Source organism: Fistularia commersonii, chromosome 10, assembly GCF_037954325.1.
Source record: "Fistularia commersonii isolate RoL2024-O1a breed Wild chromosome 10, RoL_Fcom_v1.0, whole genome shotgun sequence".
NCBI lineage: Eukaryota > Metazoa > Chordata > Actinopteri > Syngnathiformes > Fistulariidae > Fistularia > Fistularia commersonii.
Window position 1 is genome coordinate 2,132,501 of NC_141293.1, and position 16,334 is coordinate 2,148,834.

Genomic DNA, 16,334 nt, shown 5'->3' on the forward strand with positions numbered 1-16,334 from the left:
CTTTCCATGATGACAGGTGAGGCCCGGCCTCCCCTGCCTCTACTGACTGCACGTCGCTGAGATATACTGTACATATATATATATATATATATATATACATACATACGTACATATATATATATATGTGTGTGTGTGTGTATATGTACGTATGTATACGTATTGCCGATTATAACATTTTAATCAATATATATATATGTGTGTATATGTCTATACACATATATATATACATATAGTGATTAGAATGTTGTTATAATCAGCAATCTAGCCTTCTATGGGAAAAATACATGTATATTTACATTTATATATATTGTGAATACATTGTGTATATGCAATTATGTTAATATGTATATATACATGTATTGATTAAAATATTATTGAAATCAGCAATCTAACCTTCTTTTGGATAAAATACATATATATTTACATTTATATATAAATAAATATATATTGCGTGTATATATATATGTATAAATATTTTCACATATGTATGTATATACACATATATAGACATAAATATGTATCGGTATATATACATATAGTGATTAAAATGTTATTATAATCAGCAATCTAGCTTTCTATGGGAAAAATACTTTTGGATCATTGTTTTTTGTTGAAAGTAAATTGAAATCAAACACATAACACACAAACTTATATATATATGTATGTATGTGTGTGTGTGTGTGTGTGTGTGTGTGTGTGTGCGTGCGTGTGTGTGTGTATGTATAGTCAAATACTCATGAATCTTAAATCAGAATGAAAATATTGATTGAATCCAAATGTATATTTGTCGATGGAAGGCTAGATTGACGATAATAAGAACGTTTTAATCACAATCCAGATTGTTTAAACTCAATTTAAAATTTCCCTTGAGGGTAAAGCTAAGAATTACCTCTGTCAGTCACACACTCCATATCATTAGGACTGATTACACATTTATTTTCTGTTCATTATTTTATTCATCAGCCAACAATAACTGTCTCATCACATTAGCATCACAGCTCATAACCAATGCTTGCATTATATTATGGTATTATATAATCGCAATATTACATTCAGAAAATTGAGGGTACATCTTGTGAAATTTAATTGTTGCCATTTTAACATGATAAAATAGCAGGTGTTGTATTATAATATCACTGTTTGCAGTTAAATCTGTCTTTTGTAAAATAAACAAAAAAAAAAGCACAAAAAAAGTGTCAAACAAAGCATAGTTGTGGATTAGTGTTGCAGTGCCAACATTTGGAAGATAATCATTTTATTTGTGTGTCATGTGTTTGTTGTTGAAGAAAGAGTATTGGATCAATGAAAAACTAATTTGTCATCGATTTAATTTCCTTGTACTTCATCTTGTTTTATAAAATGTTTCCGTAAAGGCCGTCATCGCTCATCCTTTCTGTGTGTCTCTTCAGGCTTTTCCCAGTCCTCCGATACGGACACGGGATCTTTCTGTCAAAATACACAATTAAATGATACGCCGCAAAGAGGAATAAATAAATAAAAATAAAAAAAGACGATATAAAATAGTTACACCATCAACGTTAACGGATTTTAATTAACTTTAATTTAATTAAATTGATTAAATTAAAGTTGATTAAATAACCTATTAATGTATTTTTTTTATCATTGTTTATATATTATTGATACAGATTCAGATCTTTTTTTGATGATCTTTAGACGTTCCTTCCTGATTTTGACAATCTGTGATGTTTTCATCATCGGATAAATAATCACTTATCATTATTTCTGTTAATCCTTAAAGTCTTTAGTATGTTGCAATAAACCTGTAAATATTCATTATCCCTTTTTTTTTTACAGAAATGTTGCATAAAATAATAATTAACACCACACTGATACTGATTTTTTTTTTTTTTACCTTTTTTAACAGTTATGGCTAAAAATGTCTACTTGTTTGAACGTTTAATTAGATTTGTGAGGGTTTAATTTCACTTTTTTTTTTTCTTCATCACGGCTGTCTTTACACATAAACAATTTAAATAAACAATTTAATTTTTTTTTTTTTTATATATACTCACCACAGATCCTTCCTCTCTCCTCTTGTTGAATGAACATGTCAACCATTTCATGTACTCCTCTCTCACCTGCAGGAATTAAACGAACACATACGTGCTGAGTGCTATTTCATGTTAACGCTCTGTCTCTTCTTTTTAAAACACACAGGATTCATTTCAGGGAAGTGATGTAAAAACAGCTGCAGTAATAACAGCCGCAGAGAACGCGGTCAACCGCAGTTTACCTCCTTGTTGAGCAGACAGTGGACGATGAAGAGGAAAGTTCCCTGCTGTGAGTTAAGGATTATGAAGAGAACCTTGAAGAAAAGGTTGATCTGGTACAAACCCAGAATCCAGGTGCAGCCCAAAATGACGAACTGAGCCAGGATCTTGAAGATAACCAACCTGTGGGGAAAAATATTTCATCGACAATCAGAGAATGATGATATAATGATACGTATTCATGCATAGTTACATGCAGGATGAATTTTTTTTTTTCTCTTTACATAGTTGAATTAGCTGACAAAAAAGATCAAAACAAAAAATAAAAAGAAAAAAAGTATATATATACATATATATATATATTATATCTATATGTATTTATATATATATATATATAAAAAGATGCTTTTTATATATACAAGAAAACTTTGATATATATATATATATATATCAAAGTATATATATATATATACACACACACACATATATATGTATATATGTATATTTTTATACTGTTTATACAATTTCCTACTATTATATACATATATAATAGATATGCTTTTTATATATACAAGAAAACTTATATATATACAAAGTGTGTGTATATATATATATATATATATATATATATATATATATATATATATATATATATATATATATATTCTGGCACAACAATTTCCTTCGGGATAAATAAAGTTGTTCTTATTCCTATTCTTATTCTTCTTATTATTCTTATTCTTATTCTTATATATCAAAGTTTTCTTTCATGCAAACATGTGCGGAAGTTTGGGATCCTAACCATCACAGTGATTTTTTTTATCATTTACATCAGATGTTTTCATGTATATTCAAAAAAAAAAATCTTTCAGTATATGTTTTCAGTTTCAAGCATGATCTCTAATGTTAATAGAGTTTAAATTAGAAATAGAATAAGCTGTGTCAAGTGAGGTTATTTAGATTAAATTGTAAAACCAAAGAAGATTTCTTGTCAAACGGAACATTTTAAAACTACATAAAACTACAAACTAAAATTGTACACCCCCCTCATGCATGGATTTTATGTAAGTTATTAGAATCAATATACATACAAATGATGTGCAACTCGCACATTGTGTTGACACAAGTGTTAACAATTACAATTAATTTACAATGTTAAAAAAAAAAAAACAACTGCAAATCCTGCTAATATTACAGAAAAATAAAGGAACACTTCCTGGATCTGAATGAATGAATAAAATAGTCTTATTAAATAATTTGTTTTTTTCATACTTGAACGTGCACAAAACAAAATAACACAAAAATGATCAAAACAAAATATGAAATGAAAAATTTGGATTTGGATGAAAGTGTAAAACACACTCCAGGCTGATTCAACATTGATGTAATGTCCTTAAAACAAGTCCAAACACTTTGATTTCACACACGTCTGATTGACTTGGAGTTACATTGTGTTGTTTAAATATTCCCTTTATTTTTTTGAGCAATTTGTATACAAACACATATATAACTGTATCCTGCATACAGCATGAAAGATAAAAAGGCAATATTATCTTATTCCTTTCTGACGTTCACACTCAAAATATTAATACAAATGATCATTTCTAATTATTGTATAATTATGTCTTTATTAACACTATGTTTTCATAATGTCATGGCTGTAATCCATGTGCATTCTCATTTCTTGTACAATTTTATATATGGGAAATTGACTTCTACTATTTTCAGAAACTTTTTTGACTATTTTAATTTTAATTTTAATTTTACTAAACTTTGATCCATGATGAAGTATAATAATATGGGAAGGTAACTAGAGAAAACTGAGAAAAGGGCCAGCTGCAGATTATTTCTCTGAATAAACAATTTATCATATTTTTAATCGATATTTCCCTCGGTACCGAACATATAAGATGTTATCACATCGAATAAAATAAAAAAAACATCCCCATAATTCCGAAGACATAAATCAAAAGGAAAAGACAAGCACTCACTTTGTGTCTTTTGACTGAGAGACATTGTTTCTCATATTAACCAAGGTGGGTTTTAGACTCCATAAAGTCGTGCAGAACAAGATGAGGTTAAGCTGATGGAGGAGCAGTGAGTCCAGTTTTAAAGAAAGATTCATAAATCGATTAAAATGTTTTGATCGCAGTGTGATTAAGTACTTACAGCGAGCACCGTGATCACTGGTCCTGTTAAAGCCCAGTTGAAGTAACGTTCTTTTGACAACCAACACCTGAAACGTATCATCATCTTTATCTCACGCCCCCCCAAAAAATCCCTTTTAAGAGCAAAAAACGTCATTATTTGACACAAATCCACATTGCACTCACGCATCTGCATTAGTGGCGCCGTATCCATCGGAAAACACCAACGCGGAGACGCCGACGATCACGAAAGGAACGCCGTAGCCCGTCAGGTACAGAAACACCTTGGGGAGACCGTCCCTCTGGATCACCTGGACTCTGGACAGCTTTCGGACCAGCAGGTGTAGCTGCACGGCCTCCAGAAGCATCCACGTAAAACTTGCAACGATTAAAAAGTGCAGAAGCCCTGCGATGACAGTACAGGCCAGCTGCGGAGACACAAAGACCCGTCCGGAAAATATCAGCGCCGAAAACAATGTAGGTTTTTAGCGCCGTTCGTATCCTTGCACGAACGTACTTGGTCTTCAAGGTATCTGTCGTTCCAAAGCAGCAACAGATGCGACAAGGCGAGGCTGAGGCAGAGATGAAGACGGGCCGTGTTGTTGATTTTTGGGTTCCAGCTGCACAGGAGGAAGGTGAGGATGGCCAGGCCGAAGAAGAACAGTCCGACGATCACGCACATGCGGTTGAGCCACTCCAGAAAATCCCCTTCCGGTTGAGGCTTCACGACCCAAAAAGAAAGCAGGAGGTGTTAGAACAAAAGTGTCGGAACGCGTCGTTGCCGATTCGTGCGGTCAGGGGAGGCAGGTGAGGCTCTGCCTCTGTCTTTATGAAAAAAAAAAAAAAAAAAAAAAAAACATAAGATAAATATTAACATTTTTCCACTGATATGATTCATAATTGCATTTTCTGTTTGATTCCAATTTTTTTTTAATGTTTTTAAGTACAAATCATTTCCTGATCAAATACAGTCCCTCACAAACTGGGCTACGTGGCGCCTATAGAATATTTCTAGAAAGATCTAAAACCTACGACAAACTGTTTAACATCTTTAGCGTAAGTGCGTGATCAATTATTCCCTCTGATCGGAAAATAAACCGTAGAGAAAAGTCACGAGGTGAGGCAGACATTACCGTGCCTCACCTGAAGGGCGTATGGGCGTATGTGAGTTGGCGGCTATCCTGCTAAAAGCAATGTAGGATAAAATAAATAAAATACAGTATACCCTTGTTTTTCGCAGGGGTTACGTTCCAAAAAGAACCCGTGATAGGCAAAATCCGTGAAGTAGAAACCTTTATTTTTTTTTTACAATTATTATACAAGTAAATACTCTATTATACATATATTATACATACTTATTGCTGCTGTCGTCCTTATGTTTTTTTCTTCCTTCTTTATGGAACGAACAGAAGATTCATTAATTCTGTAGTGCCGACCTACAGCCGCATAGCTTTTACCTTCCCTTAGCATGTCCAGAAGTTTAACTTTATCTGCGATAGATATCTGCGATTTATCTTCCTGCCGCAGGCGCTTTTGTTGGTCCAGAGCATTTTGTCAACATTATGGGTTTTAGAGAAACTCGAAATCGCAAGAGAATTTGCACGTACGTCATGTAAATTTGTCAAGCTGTTTTACATACGTGTACATACTAAACTGCAACGTTATTGACGCACAGGTAGAGAAGAAGCGGAGTGACTTTTAAGCCAATCAGAATGCAGAACACAATGCACGATGCAAATTCGTGAAGTAGCGAAACCGTGAAAAGTAAACCGCGTTATAGCGAGGGATCACTGTACATCGAGAAAACAAGGAGGAGTTTACAACCAAGTAACAGCTTTTTGCGGAGACTTGTATGCACGTGGACGTCATACGGAAATAAAGACAAGCGATCACAAAGCTCACCTTTTGCCACGGAACCTGACATACCTCTCCAATCTGCAGGATCAGGGCGAATGTGGAAAGATGAGAGCAGCTGCAAACCGTGAAGTTTTCATTGGAGTCCAAAACCCAGCAACCGTCCTCCGACCAATACATGGCGTCATCTTTGTCCCTTCCCGTGTCGAGTATCTCGGCCTCTCCTCGCTCTTTTGTTTTGTCCTCCCAATAAACACAGGTCACCAAACCAAACTTGGGTAGTGTCTGTAGATATAGGAAAGATTAGCGTCCGACCTGAGAGCTCCCAGATACAAGCCAACTGAGAACCATCGGCGTGAATGATAAACGATAAATACGGTCATTTCAAGATTAAACCGACTTAAAATGCACCCTCTTGTGTCGAATGGTGAAGTTGACCGGCTCGCTGAGGGAGGTGTTCCCCACCGGCAGGACGGCCGTGATCACGTCAGAGATCATCTCCGTCTGATTCTCCGATTTAAAGTAGCGATGGCTGAGGAGATCCTCCAGGCCGTTCAGGGTCAAGAAGGCAGCCGCCGCTGATCCTGCGGGAGGGCGGTAGATTAATGCACACCGTTTATTTTCTTTTGCGCTGATGACATTATAATGAGGTAGAATTTAAACCCATTTCTTGCTGATTTCAAGCAATTTTTCTATTTGATTTTTTTTTTTTTTTTTTGTTAATTTCCACAAACCTGTACTCCTATATTAAATCTATTAGTCTCATTATGTGCGCTGCTAAAAAAAATAAAAGGAATACTAAAATAACACATCCTACGTTGTGATTTTTAATAACAAAATAACACAAAAATGATCAAAACAAAAATAGAATAAAATATATACATAATATATATGATATATTGTGTTCTTGTGAAAGGCAACATGATAACATCAGGGTTATTAAAGTTTTCTTTCATGCAAAAATGTGCTGGTAGTTTTTTTTGTTTTTTTTTACCATTTCTGCCCATGTTACGATGTATATTAAATTTTTTTATTGTATATGTTTTCAGTTTCAAGCATGATCTTGGATGTAAATAGAGTTTAAATTAAAAAATACTCAAATGGAATGGGCTGCGTGAAGTGAGCTTATTTAGATTCAATTGTAAAAACATTTTGTTAAACACAACATTTTAAGGTGATGTGTTGACAAATGATCCTTGTAAAACAACGAGCTTAAATTGCACACCCACTCAAGCATGGATTTTATGCAAGTTATTAAAAAAAAATTATCAATGCAAATTAAGTACAACTCGCACATTGTGTGAACACAATTGTTAACATTTCAATTTGCACTTCTTTTTTTTTTTGCAAACTGCACATCCTGCTTATATTACACTGCTCAAAAAAATAAAGGGAACAAATCCTAGATACGAATGAATGAATGAATGAATGAATGAATGAATGAATGAATGAATGAATATTCTCATAAATTCTTCCTATAAATCACAAAAAAATGATTAATGGAAATTAAATGTATGAACCCATGGAGGTCTGGATTTGGATTAAAGTGTAAAAAGTGATCCAATGTTGATGTAATGGCCTTAAAACAAGTCCAAATGAATTCCTAAGTGGACAGTTTGATTTCACACAAGTGTGATTGACCTCGAGTTACATTGTGTTCCCTTTATTTTGTTTTATTTTGAACTACAGATTGAAAAATTTGCGGTTTTACATGATATCAGACTTGATTTAGAACATATTACATATGAATAATAATTTTTTTCAGGACTTCACACGCTTCTTAATCCGCAGTGTCTTACCGTTGTTGTTTCTGGCCAAACCTTCCAGGTTAATTTTCATAACATTCCCGTTTGCTGAGAGAGAAGAACCAAACGCATCCGCGCTCCCCGGACCGATGGTTTCAAGGTCTAAATCTAAGGCAAAAATAGAGCACGGTCAGTAAATCTCTACCGGAATTAGAGAAATAAATACGTCTTACCAACTGTTGAACTTTTCAAGGTTGTTATGGTTCGATTGTGACCTGCTGGCACCATGGCGGATACCAGATGGTGTGAGATGTTGAGGATGGCGCTTCCCATATCTCCGTCTCCTTCGCTGCTCACTGTGATGGACTTGGCCTGCGGTCCTGCACCCGAAACCTCCTTTTAAAAAAAATAAGCCGTTTATCAGTAACACCAGAATGGAGTGGGGGAATAAAAATAAAAATAGAAGAAATTTCATATTTATTTACCATAGATGCTGAGAAGCTGTTTGCCACAGTCTGTGGAGAGAAAAACACTAAGTCGAGATGTTTCCTTTGTTTTAGTGTAAAGGAGAGTAAACAGGTAAATTATAAAGTTATTTATACGTAATGAACTGTTCCTCTAAAAAAATACATGACGAAATAATATTAATATTAAAAATGTATATTAAGAAAGAATTGATGAAATGACACCCTAAAAATATTGTTGAGTTAAAAGACAAAATTTTGTCACTGTGGGAAATTTGAATTTATGAGAAAATCAATTGGTTGCATGTGTAAGAGGAGGTATAATGTAAACAAGGTTATTGGTGGATATTCTGGTTATTAAACCAATCCTTTTAATTTTGATATTTATTTTTTTGCTATCATTTATGTATTTTTTTTTATAGACATAAGAAAGAAAAGATCGTTTTAACAGTGTCACAAGAAATCATTTTGTTTTCAAATTTTGAAGCAAAAAATACATTGCAAAGTTACTTTTTTATTTTTTCCTTGCCTTTTTAAAAAAAAAAACAAGAAAAAAAAAAAACCCAGATGCATGTGAGAAAAAAATAAATCAAAAAATATTTGATTTCAGGCGGTGGGCCACGAAATATTGTTCCTTGACCCCTGATTTAAAATTAGCACTGGATCGTCTCAAAATAGTGCTATTTTTCCAGTGTTTCCTAAAAAAAGAAGAAATAATACTAAAAAAAAAATTACAAATCAACCATCAAACTGATCAAAGTTAATTTGGTAGCAATTTCTATGTTTTAAATGATTTTCTTAAAAGAGTTTTGAAAAAATCCGCACACCAAAAAATACTCCAAAAAGAAGCAATGATTTATTTAAAAAAAACAATTTATTTAAAAAAAAAAAAACTCAAAAAAATAGCACATATCACCAGAAGGAAGAGCCTATTTCTTGCTCTAAACGCCATGCCAGCGAGGATAAGTATTTAGTATTTAATTTTATATTGTATATAATTTTACTTTGGTTCTGACGATTATGCAAGAGCCACAGTTTAGAAGTGGCTGCACATTATTGGATTATTTTGCTGCTAATATGGAACTAATGCAGTGAAACTTATTACCACGCTAGTTCATCATCTTAATGAAACCTGTTAAGATACTCTCATCATCTCAGCCATTCCAACAATCTATCTCAATTACGTGTTTTAATCAGTCCATTAGATCAGATATTTAGCTGTATCAATATTCATTATATTTAGTTAACTCATTAATGTTGTCCAAGAAAAGGACGACTGGAATCCAATAGTTGATGTCCTAAAAATATCTACGTGATGGATAACGGCGAGGTTACGATGGATATTTATGATCCCCTCAGTGTGATCCCTCATTTATGAACGCTCAGAGACTCATATTAGCAAATATTAGAAGTGGGTCGCGTAAAAATATTTTTCAACCCTCCTGCTGAAAAGACATTAACATATTAAGGTTGTCCTCAAACCCATATTTGGTGTTTTTTTTTTGTTTGTTTTTTATAGTCAATAAGGCTAAGATAATCATTGTTTGAATGTAAGAAATTACATTTATGTATAAATTTAAAAAAAGCTAAACCAAACTGTGACAAAAACACAAGTGAAATCTGAGCTGGCATGAACATTATATAAATGCACAATATTGCACAATTTTGCAAAGCAATTTATTTGCATAAATATATATGTTTTATATATGTTTTTATAAATATATGTATATTACATATATACATACATATATATACATACATATATATGTATGTATGTATATATATATATATATTATTCTCTTTTTTCTCTTTTTTTCTTTTTAATTTCTCTTTTCCATTAATTTGAATTAATTCTATTTATTTTTTTCTTTATTTTCTTTTTATTTATTTATCTATTTTTCTTGATTTTTTTTATTCATATATATATATATATATATATATATATATATAATTTTTTTATTTTTTTTTACTTTATTTTAACTGCTGCTATCCCATTTGCCCCTCATTTGCCCCTCTGATTCTGATTCTGATTCTGATTCACTTAGTCTGCACAAGTGCTATTTAGTGATACACAGAACTCCTAATGCCCCTCAGGCCACAACTGGTCATTATTCATCCATGACAGGTTAATCAATGCAGAGGATCAACCATTTCCTGCAAGGGATTCAGAAAGTATGTCAAATTTGCAAGATGTTAGAAATAAATGAATAATGGACAACCTGTCTATCATCTGTCCATCACCACTACAAAATGAAATAATGCAACAACCGAATTGATTGTTTCTAAAATCAAACAACAGCTTAACATTAATAGGTTCGTCACAGATGTACATATATATATATATATATATATATATATATATATATACATATATAAATATCTGACCGGTTTTGGCAAGATGATGCCTGTGTTGCTCTGAAGCTGTTGATCCATCTGACCCAGGAAAGCCCTCTCTTTTGTCTGGCCCTGCAACAAATCCACCAGTTTTAATCATTTCAAACCCTTGTCACGGGAAATTTGCACCGACTAAAATACTTACCTCGGGGGGATTTATTTCATTTAGAATTTCCTGAATATCTGGCGAATATTTGTAAAAAAAAGAAATGTCAAAAGCGAAAAATGACGGCATGTGTCCAATTGGTATGCAAACACTTACTTCTGCAAAAAGAAACATTATCAATCCACAAAATTCCAGTTGAAGGGAAAAATCCATCTGGACAGGAACAGTAATATGTGCCTTCTGCATTAGTGCAAACAGTTTGTTTACCGCACAAACCAGGATTTTCACTGCACTCATCTATATCTGCAGGTGAGGAGAAGACGGGAAACATGTAATAATGTAAAAAATAATAATAATAATAATCAGACGTGTAGCTACCGCACCTTCGCATGGGTTGCTAACGCTGGCTATCACGGTTGGGTTATTTTCCCGGTAACCATGGAAGCAAGTGCAAGCATAAAACCCAATCAAGTTCGTGCAGTTTGCATTTGGACCACAAACTGCAGCATCTTCATCGCACTCGTCAATATCTGCCAAAGACAAGACGTGATGATCCACCGCTTTTGCAGCGAGTCCCGCTTTTCGTCCCACGTACGCAACCGTTACAAATACCGAGACAAACGTTGCTCTCGCTGGGTTGCTCATCCGGTTGAGTCTGATTGAATCCTTCGTTACAAATGCAGGAATAAACACCAGGCTGGTTGGTGCAGATGGAGTTCGGGCCACAAATGGTGGAATTGAAACATTCATCAATATCTGGGGGGGAAAATTGTAAACACAGATGTCATGCAAGATACATATGATAGACAGTGAATTGTCCTAAAAAAAAAAGTGCAAATAAGAATAAGAATAATATTTATCCCGAAGGAAATTGTTGTGCCAGAGTTTCAAGTAAAACATAACAAATAATAGATAATAGTAGGAAGGATGGGGAGAATAAGAAATACAATAAAATATAGTGTCAAAGTTAAGGCTATCAAGTGTTTTAAGGTCTTTATTTTATATTATTTTATTATAATAAATAAATAATAAATAATAATAATAAAGAATTGTACAAGTAACAGTACAAATAATTCATTATTTGTTATTATTTGTATTAATAATTTTTAATATTAATAATTAATGTTAATATTTTTTTTTTTTTATTCTGTCTAATTGACAAGTCATCCTGCATTAAAAAAACCTTTGGAAAATATTAAGTAAAGCTAATTTCTTTACTCTGTGTTGTGTTGCGCCGTGTTGCGGTACATTATTATTCACATCCGAAGCTGATGTTAGTGTCTGATGTTACGAAATATTATTACCTTGGCAATTGGGAAGTACGGAAGAAACAAAGCTGTAACCATCATGGCACTCACATCCGTAAGATCCTTCTGTGTTATGACACGTTCCTCCTGTGCCACAGTTATTCCCGCTACACTCGTCAATATCTTGGAGGGAAGAAACAGACCTTTTAAATGAAATTAGTCTGACGTTGAAGTCAAACATCTAAAATGGTACCTAAGCAACTGGCATTCCCGTAAGGTGGTAATTGCAAACGGTTTGAGGTGAATCCGTTCAAACATTCACAACTGTACAAGCCCGGGAAGTTGGTGCAGTTGGAATAAGGACCGCAGACGGATCCTTCGCTGCACTCGTCTATGTCTGTAAAGAAATGCAAACGCGGGATTTTACGATACATTTTGCAAAAATATCCACTTTGAGAAAGAGACTTGTAAAACTGTGAGATTTTTTTTTTGCACTGGAAAGCATCATTTAAGGCAGGGGTGTCAAACTCGTTTCTCATCGCGGGCCACATACGGCCTAGGTAGATGTCAAGTGGGCCGGACCATTGAAATAATAGCATACTCAGCAATAAATGACCAAAACATCATGTCTTTGTTTTGGTGTAAAGAAGTACAAGGACATAAGGAAAATGTTGGAATTTAACGAACAATCCTTTTACAAAACATTTCATGAAACACCTCATATTTCCTTAGACAAAACTGCAATTTACTTTTTTCATTCACATGTTTGCATTGCAATCATGTGATCATGCGATCCCACTGATCTTGCAAAGGCACAAAACGTTAACAAGTAATTGGTATTGAAAAATATAGTAATGCACTTTAAGATTAAATGAGACACATAAAGAAAGGGATTTTTAAACTATTACATATGTGCATATAAAATCTAAATTGAATCCCTGCCTACACCCTCCAAACTAAAAGGAGTGCTATTAAATGTGTAAGGAAGAAAGTATTTACCTGTCCTGTAAATGTGTAAACTTCATACATGAAACATAAATACACATACAATACATACTGAAAATGTATGGAGTTGCATGAACAGTAGAATTCCATCATACTAGTTTATAGTGAAGCTGGTGACTTAACTTTAAATTGCACATATTCGCTAGCAATTAGCTAGCTGGCTTTTACCGCTGCATCACTGATTTCTCGGCTATGGGTGAAAGCGGACGCTGTTTCCTCAGACCTGCCAGCAATTCGTCGATCTTATCTCCTCTCAGTTTCTTTGCAAGCTGTCATATTTTTCGCGGTGATGAGTCTCGTAGTGGCGCCGTATATTATATTCCTTAAATACCGAAACTTGTTGCAAACACGCCAAGCACGGAGGTTTCCCGTGCGTCTCCGTAAATAAATAGGACGTAGTCAAATTTTCTTTGAAAATTTGACACTCTTTAACTACTTTTCTCTGTTTTAATAACGACATTTTGGCTAATGAGGGCGCAGCGGGAAGGTGGAGAACAGGGTAGAAACAACGTCATAACAAGCAGCAGGTGGTGCATTGATAACGTCTGCTGATTGGTCCGTCTCAGTGACGCAGATTGCCGTCTACTCTGACCAAAATAGTGCGCCCCCTAGCGGAACATTCTTGAATTGCATTTAATTAAAAAAATTAAATCCTTGTCTTTTATGCATTTTTTCACTTTCAAATGATCCTGCGGGCCTGGTCGAACCCCCTCGCGGACCGGTTCCGGCCCGCGGGCCGTACGTTTGATACCTCTGATTTAAGGGATCGTCATTCATTAATAATGAATCCAACACTCAAGATAATTGTTGATAATTCATGAAATATATAAAGTTACAAATTTTAATTACAAATTAAAGTTATTTTATTTTACACATAACGCAATGGTAATTTTTCCAGTATTTACAAATTATGCATTAACTCAAAATACATGCTTATTTTTGTTTATTTATTTTATTTTTGTCATTACTATTATCACTCTGTTTATTTAGTCATTTTGGTTGTCTTTTTTTCTTCCCATTCTGTTATCCATTCTTATCCCTGATGTTGTTGTTGTTGTTGTTGTTGTTGTTGTTGTTGTTCTCTCTGCTGTCTATTTATTTGTGGATGTCTTTTGCTATTTTCTAATTGTCTCTCAATTTGTATTCATATTTATTGACACTAAAAGAATTTCCCCCACAGAGGGATCAATAAAAAAATAAATAATAATAATAATAGTAATAATGATAATAATAATAATAATATATGTATATATGTGTATATGCATATATAATATAATATAATATAATATAATATAATATAATATAATATAATATAATATAATATAATATAATATAATATTATTGAATAGGGTCAGATGGAGAAAGTTGACTCTCTGTGGCGACCCCTGACGGGAAAAGCCAAAAGAAGAAGATATTATATTATATTATATTATATCATATTATATTATAGATAAACCTATATGATATTATATTATATGATTAAAAAAATATTATATAATAAATTTAAAATTAAAATTAAATATTATATAATAAAAAACTAAATAAAAAACTATCTCTGCAAATTGTTACCTGCACAAATACGAACAATTGTTTCAGACCAACCCAGATCTACCCTCTCACTTCAAGAAAGTGCCAGGGATTGAGTATCTCCTCACCCCGAGCAATTTGGTTACAGGTCCGTAGCTATGTACAGAGGGGAGTCCAATTATTTCTAGCTGGTACGGCTCCATCTCGGGCTCATCCCGTGCCAAAGAGATGAGATTTCATGTTCTGAGAGCCGGTTTGCAACACCGAAGGCTTTCACGTTAAGGTCTCCATCATTATCTTCATGCCAAAATACATGGCAACCACTGCTGGAGGCATACCCACAGGCCAATGGCTCCATGGTGTGTATTTGGGACCAAGCCCTGTGCCGACTAGCTCCCCTCCCAGACATTGCTCCAGGAAGATAACCCAGTCTCCTAAACCCAGGAGAGCTGCCTTGTTGCCTTCTATTGTTGTCAGTCATCAGGGTTTTACAAAATAAGTCTTAGTCTGGAACATCACCTTGGGTGACCCTAGCAGAGGCCTATGTTCCAGACTAAACAGTGCCCAGGATCATGCGGAGATGCAAACAATATGATAATGATTTCAGCACTAGCACAATAATTCTTCTTGTTCTGCTTTTTCTTTGGGTTTTTCACTTTGAGGTTCACCACAGCGAATCAACCTTCTCAATTCTTGGTCTTCACTTTAGGTCTTCCTCTACCTCCTGCCTGGCAGCGCCACCTTTAGCAACCTTCTACCCAGATCTTCATCATGGTTTGGACATGAACTGAGGTGTGTTCAAGTCCAAATCATCTCATTGCTAAGATAATTTTTATTTTTTTCCTTATTTTTTTTTCTTTTGAAACCCACTGTGTAAAAATCCCGGATGCATGTGAGAAAAAACGCCCCCTGCTTGATTTGATTTAGTGAGTTACTCACACTTTGCATGTAGTGATAAAATTAACCAAGTTGTAAGTAAGTAAATAAGTGGATAAATTGATGAAATATAGGTACCTGTGCAGCCGTAGGACTCCACTCCGGGAAGGTGCCCTGCTGGGATTTCAAACCCAGGAATACAAATACAGCCTCCATTCATCAGACACTGTGCAAGTGGCCCACAAGTGTTTTCCTTACAGCTTAAATGATCTGAAAATTTACGACGCAAACAGAAAGAAGACGATTGCACGATGAATACAAATGCAAGTTGCGTCGCAGTGTGTATTTTTTTCCCCCCGATCTTTGCGATATGATTGAGTGAACTCACAGGTTACATAAGATAGATGTGGATGAGGGTGTGACTGTGGCTTGTATATGTAGAATCCGCCGGGACAGAGGACCACATCAACGGGAATGCTATGAGAATTGCAACTTCCGACGTCAGCGTATGCAATTAATGTTGTCAGAGTCGCCGATTGAAGGGTTGGAAGTGAATCATCGCTGAGATGAATTGTGTAAGTGGAACCCGCTCGATTCCCATGAATGCACTGCGTATATATTCTGTCTCCTCCGAGTCCTATGAAGCGCCACCACCTGTTTGTAAGAGCGTCATCGCTCTTTGGGAAAGTGGGAAAGGATGATGATGTAAACTCCAGGTTGCGCCATGTTTCTGAAATA

The 16,334-nt window shown here is 34.4% G+C and overlaps 1 protein-coding gene across 3 annotated transcripts; it reads right to left on the reverse strand.

Annotated features, from left to right (window-relative positions):
• Positions 1–948: 948 nt before the first annotated feature.
• Positions 949–16,107, reverse strand: LOC147230060 (adhesion G protein-coupled receptor E3-like). 3 transcript variants are annotated; one of them, XM_086153203.1, is made up of 21 exons: positions 15,985–16,107; positions 15,735–15,866; positions 12,442–12,585; positions 12,300–12,371; positions 11,554–11,697; positions 11,325–11,471; positions 11,098–11,244; positions 10,981–11,018; positions 10,827–10,907; positions 8,463–8,492; positions 8,211–8,373; positions 8,032–8,145; positions 6,644–6,816; positions 6,305–6,517; positions 4,896–5,099; positions 4,565–4,806; positions 4,401–4,467; positions 4,223–4,314; positions 2,255–2,414; positions 2,034–2,099; positions 949–1,446 (listed from the first exon to the last, which is right to left on the reverse strand). In XM_086153203.1, the coding sequence occupies exons 2-21, from the start codon at positions 15,814–15,816 to the stop codon at positions 1,378–1,380; spliced, it is 2,448 nt and encodes an 815-aa protein (XP_086009329.1). In that variant the 5' UTR covers positions 15,817–15,866; positions 15,985–16,107; the 3' UTR covers positions 949–1,377. The 3 variants fall into 3 exon arrangements, with proteins under 3 accessions (XP_086009329.1, XP_086009328.1, XP_086009330.1); XM_086153202.1 differs by having other exon boundaries at positions 12,246–12,371; XM_086153204.1 differs by lacking the exons at positions 15,735–15,866; positions 15,985–16,107 and having other exon boundaries at positions 12,246–12,391; positions 12,442–12,502.
• Positions 16,108–16,334: the final 227 nt, after the last annotated feature.

Bases quoted from the DNA above. Each gene is read 5' to 3' on its own strand.
- LOC147230060 (XM_086153202.1), bottom strand. From the start codon at position 15,816: ATGAATGGAGGCTGTATTTGTATTCCTGGGTTTGAAATCCCAGCAGGG. The intron at 11,019-11,097 runs GTAAGTGTTTGC...AATATTCGCCAG, and splicing joins TAATGTTTCTTTTTGCAGAA to ATATTCAGGAAATTCTAAAT. The intron at 8,146-8,210 runs GTAAGACGTATT...TTTTTGCCTTAG, and splicing joins CTTGAAAAGTTCAACAGTTG to ATTTAGACCTTGAAACCATC.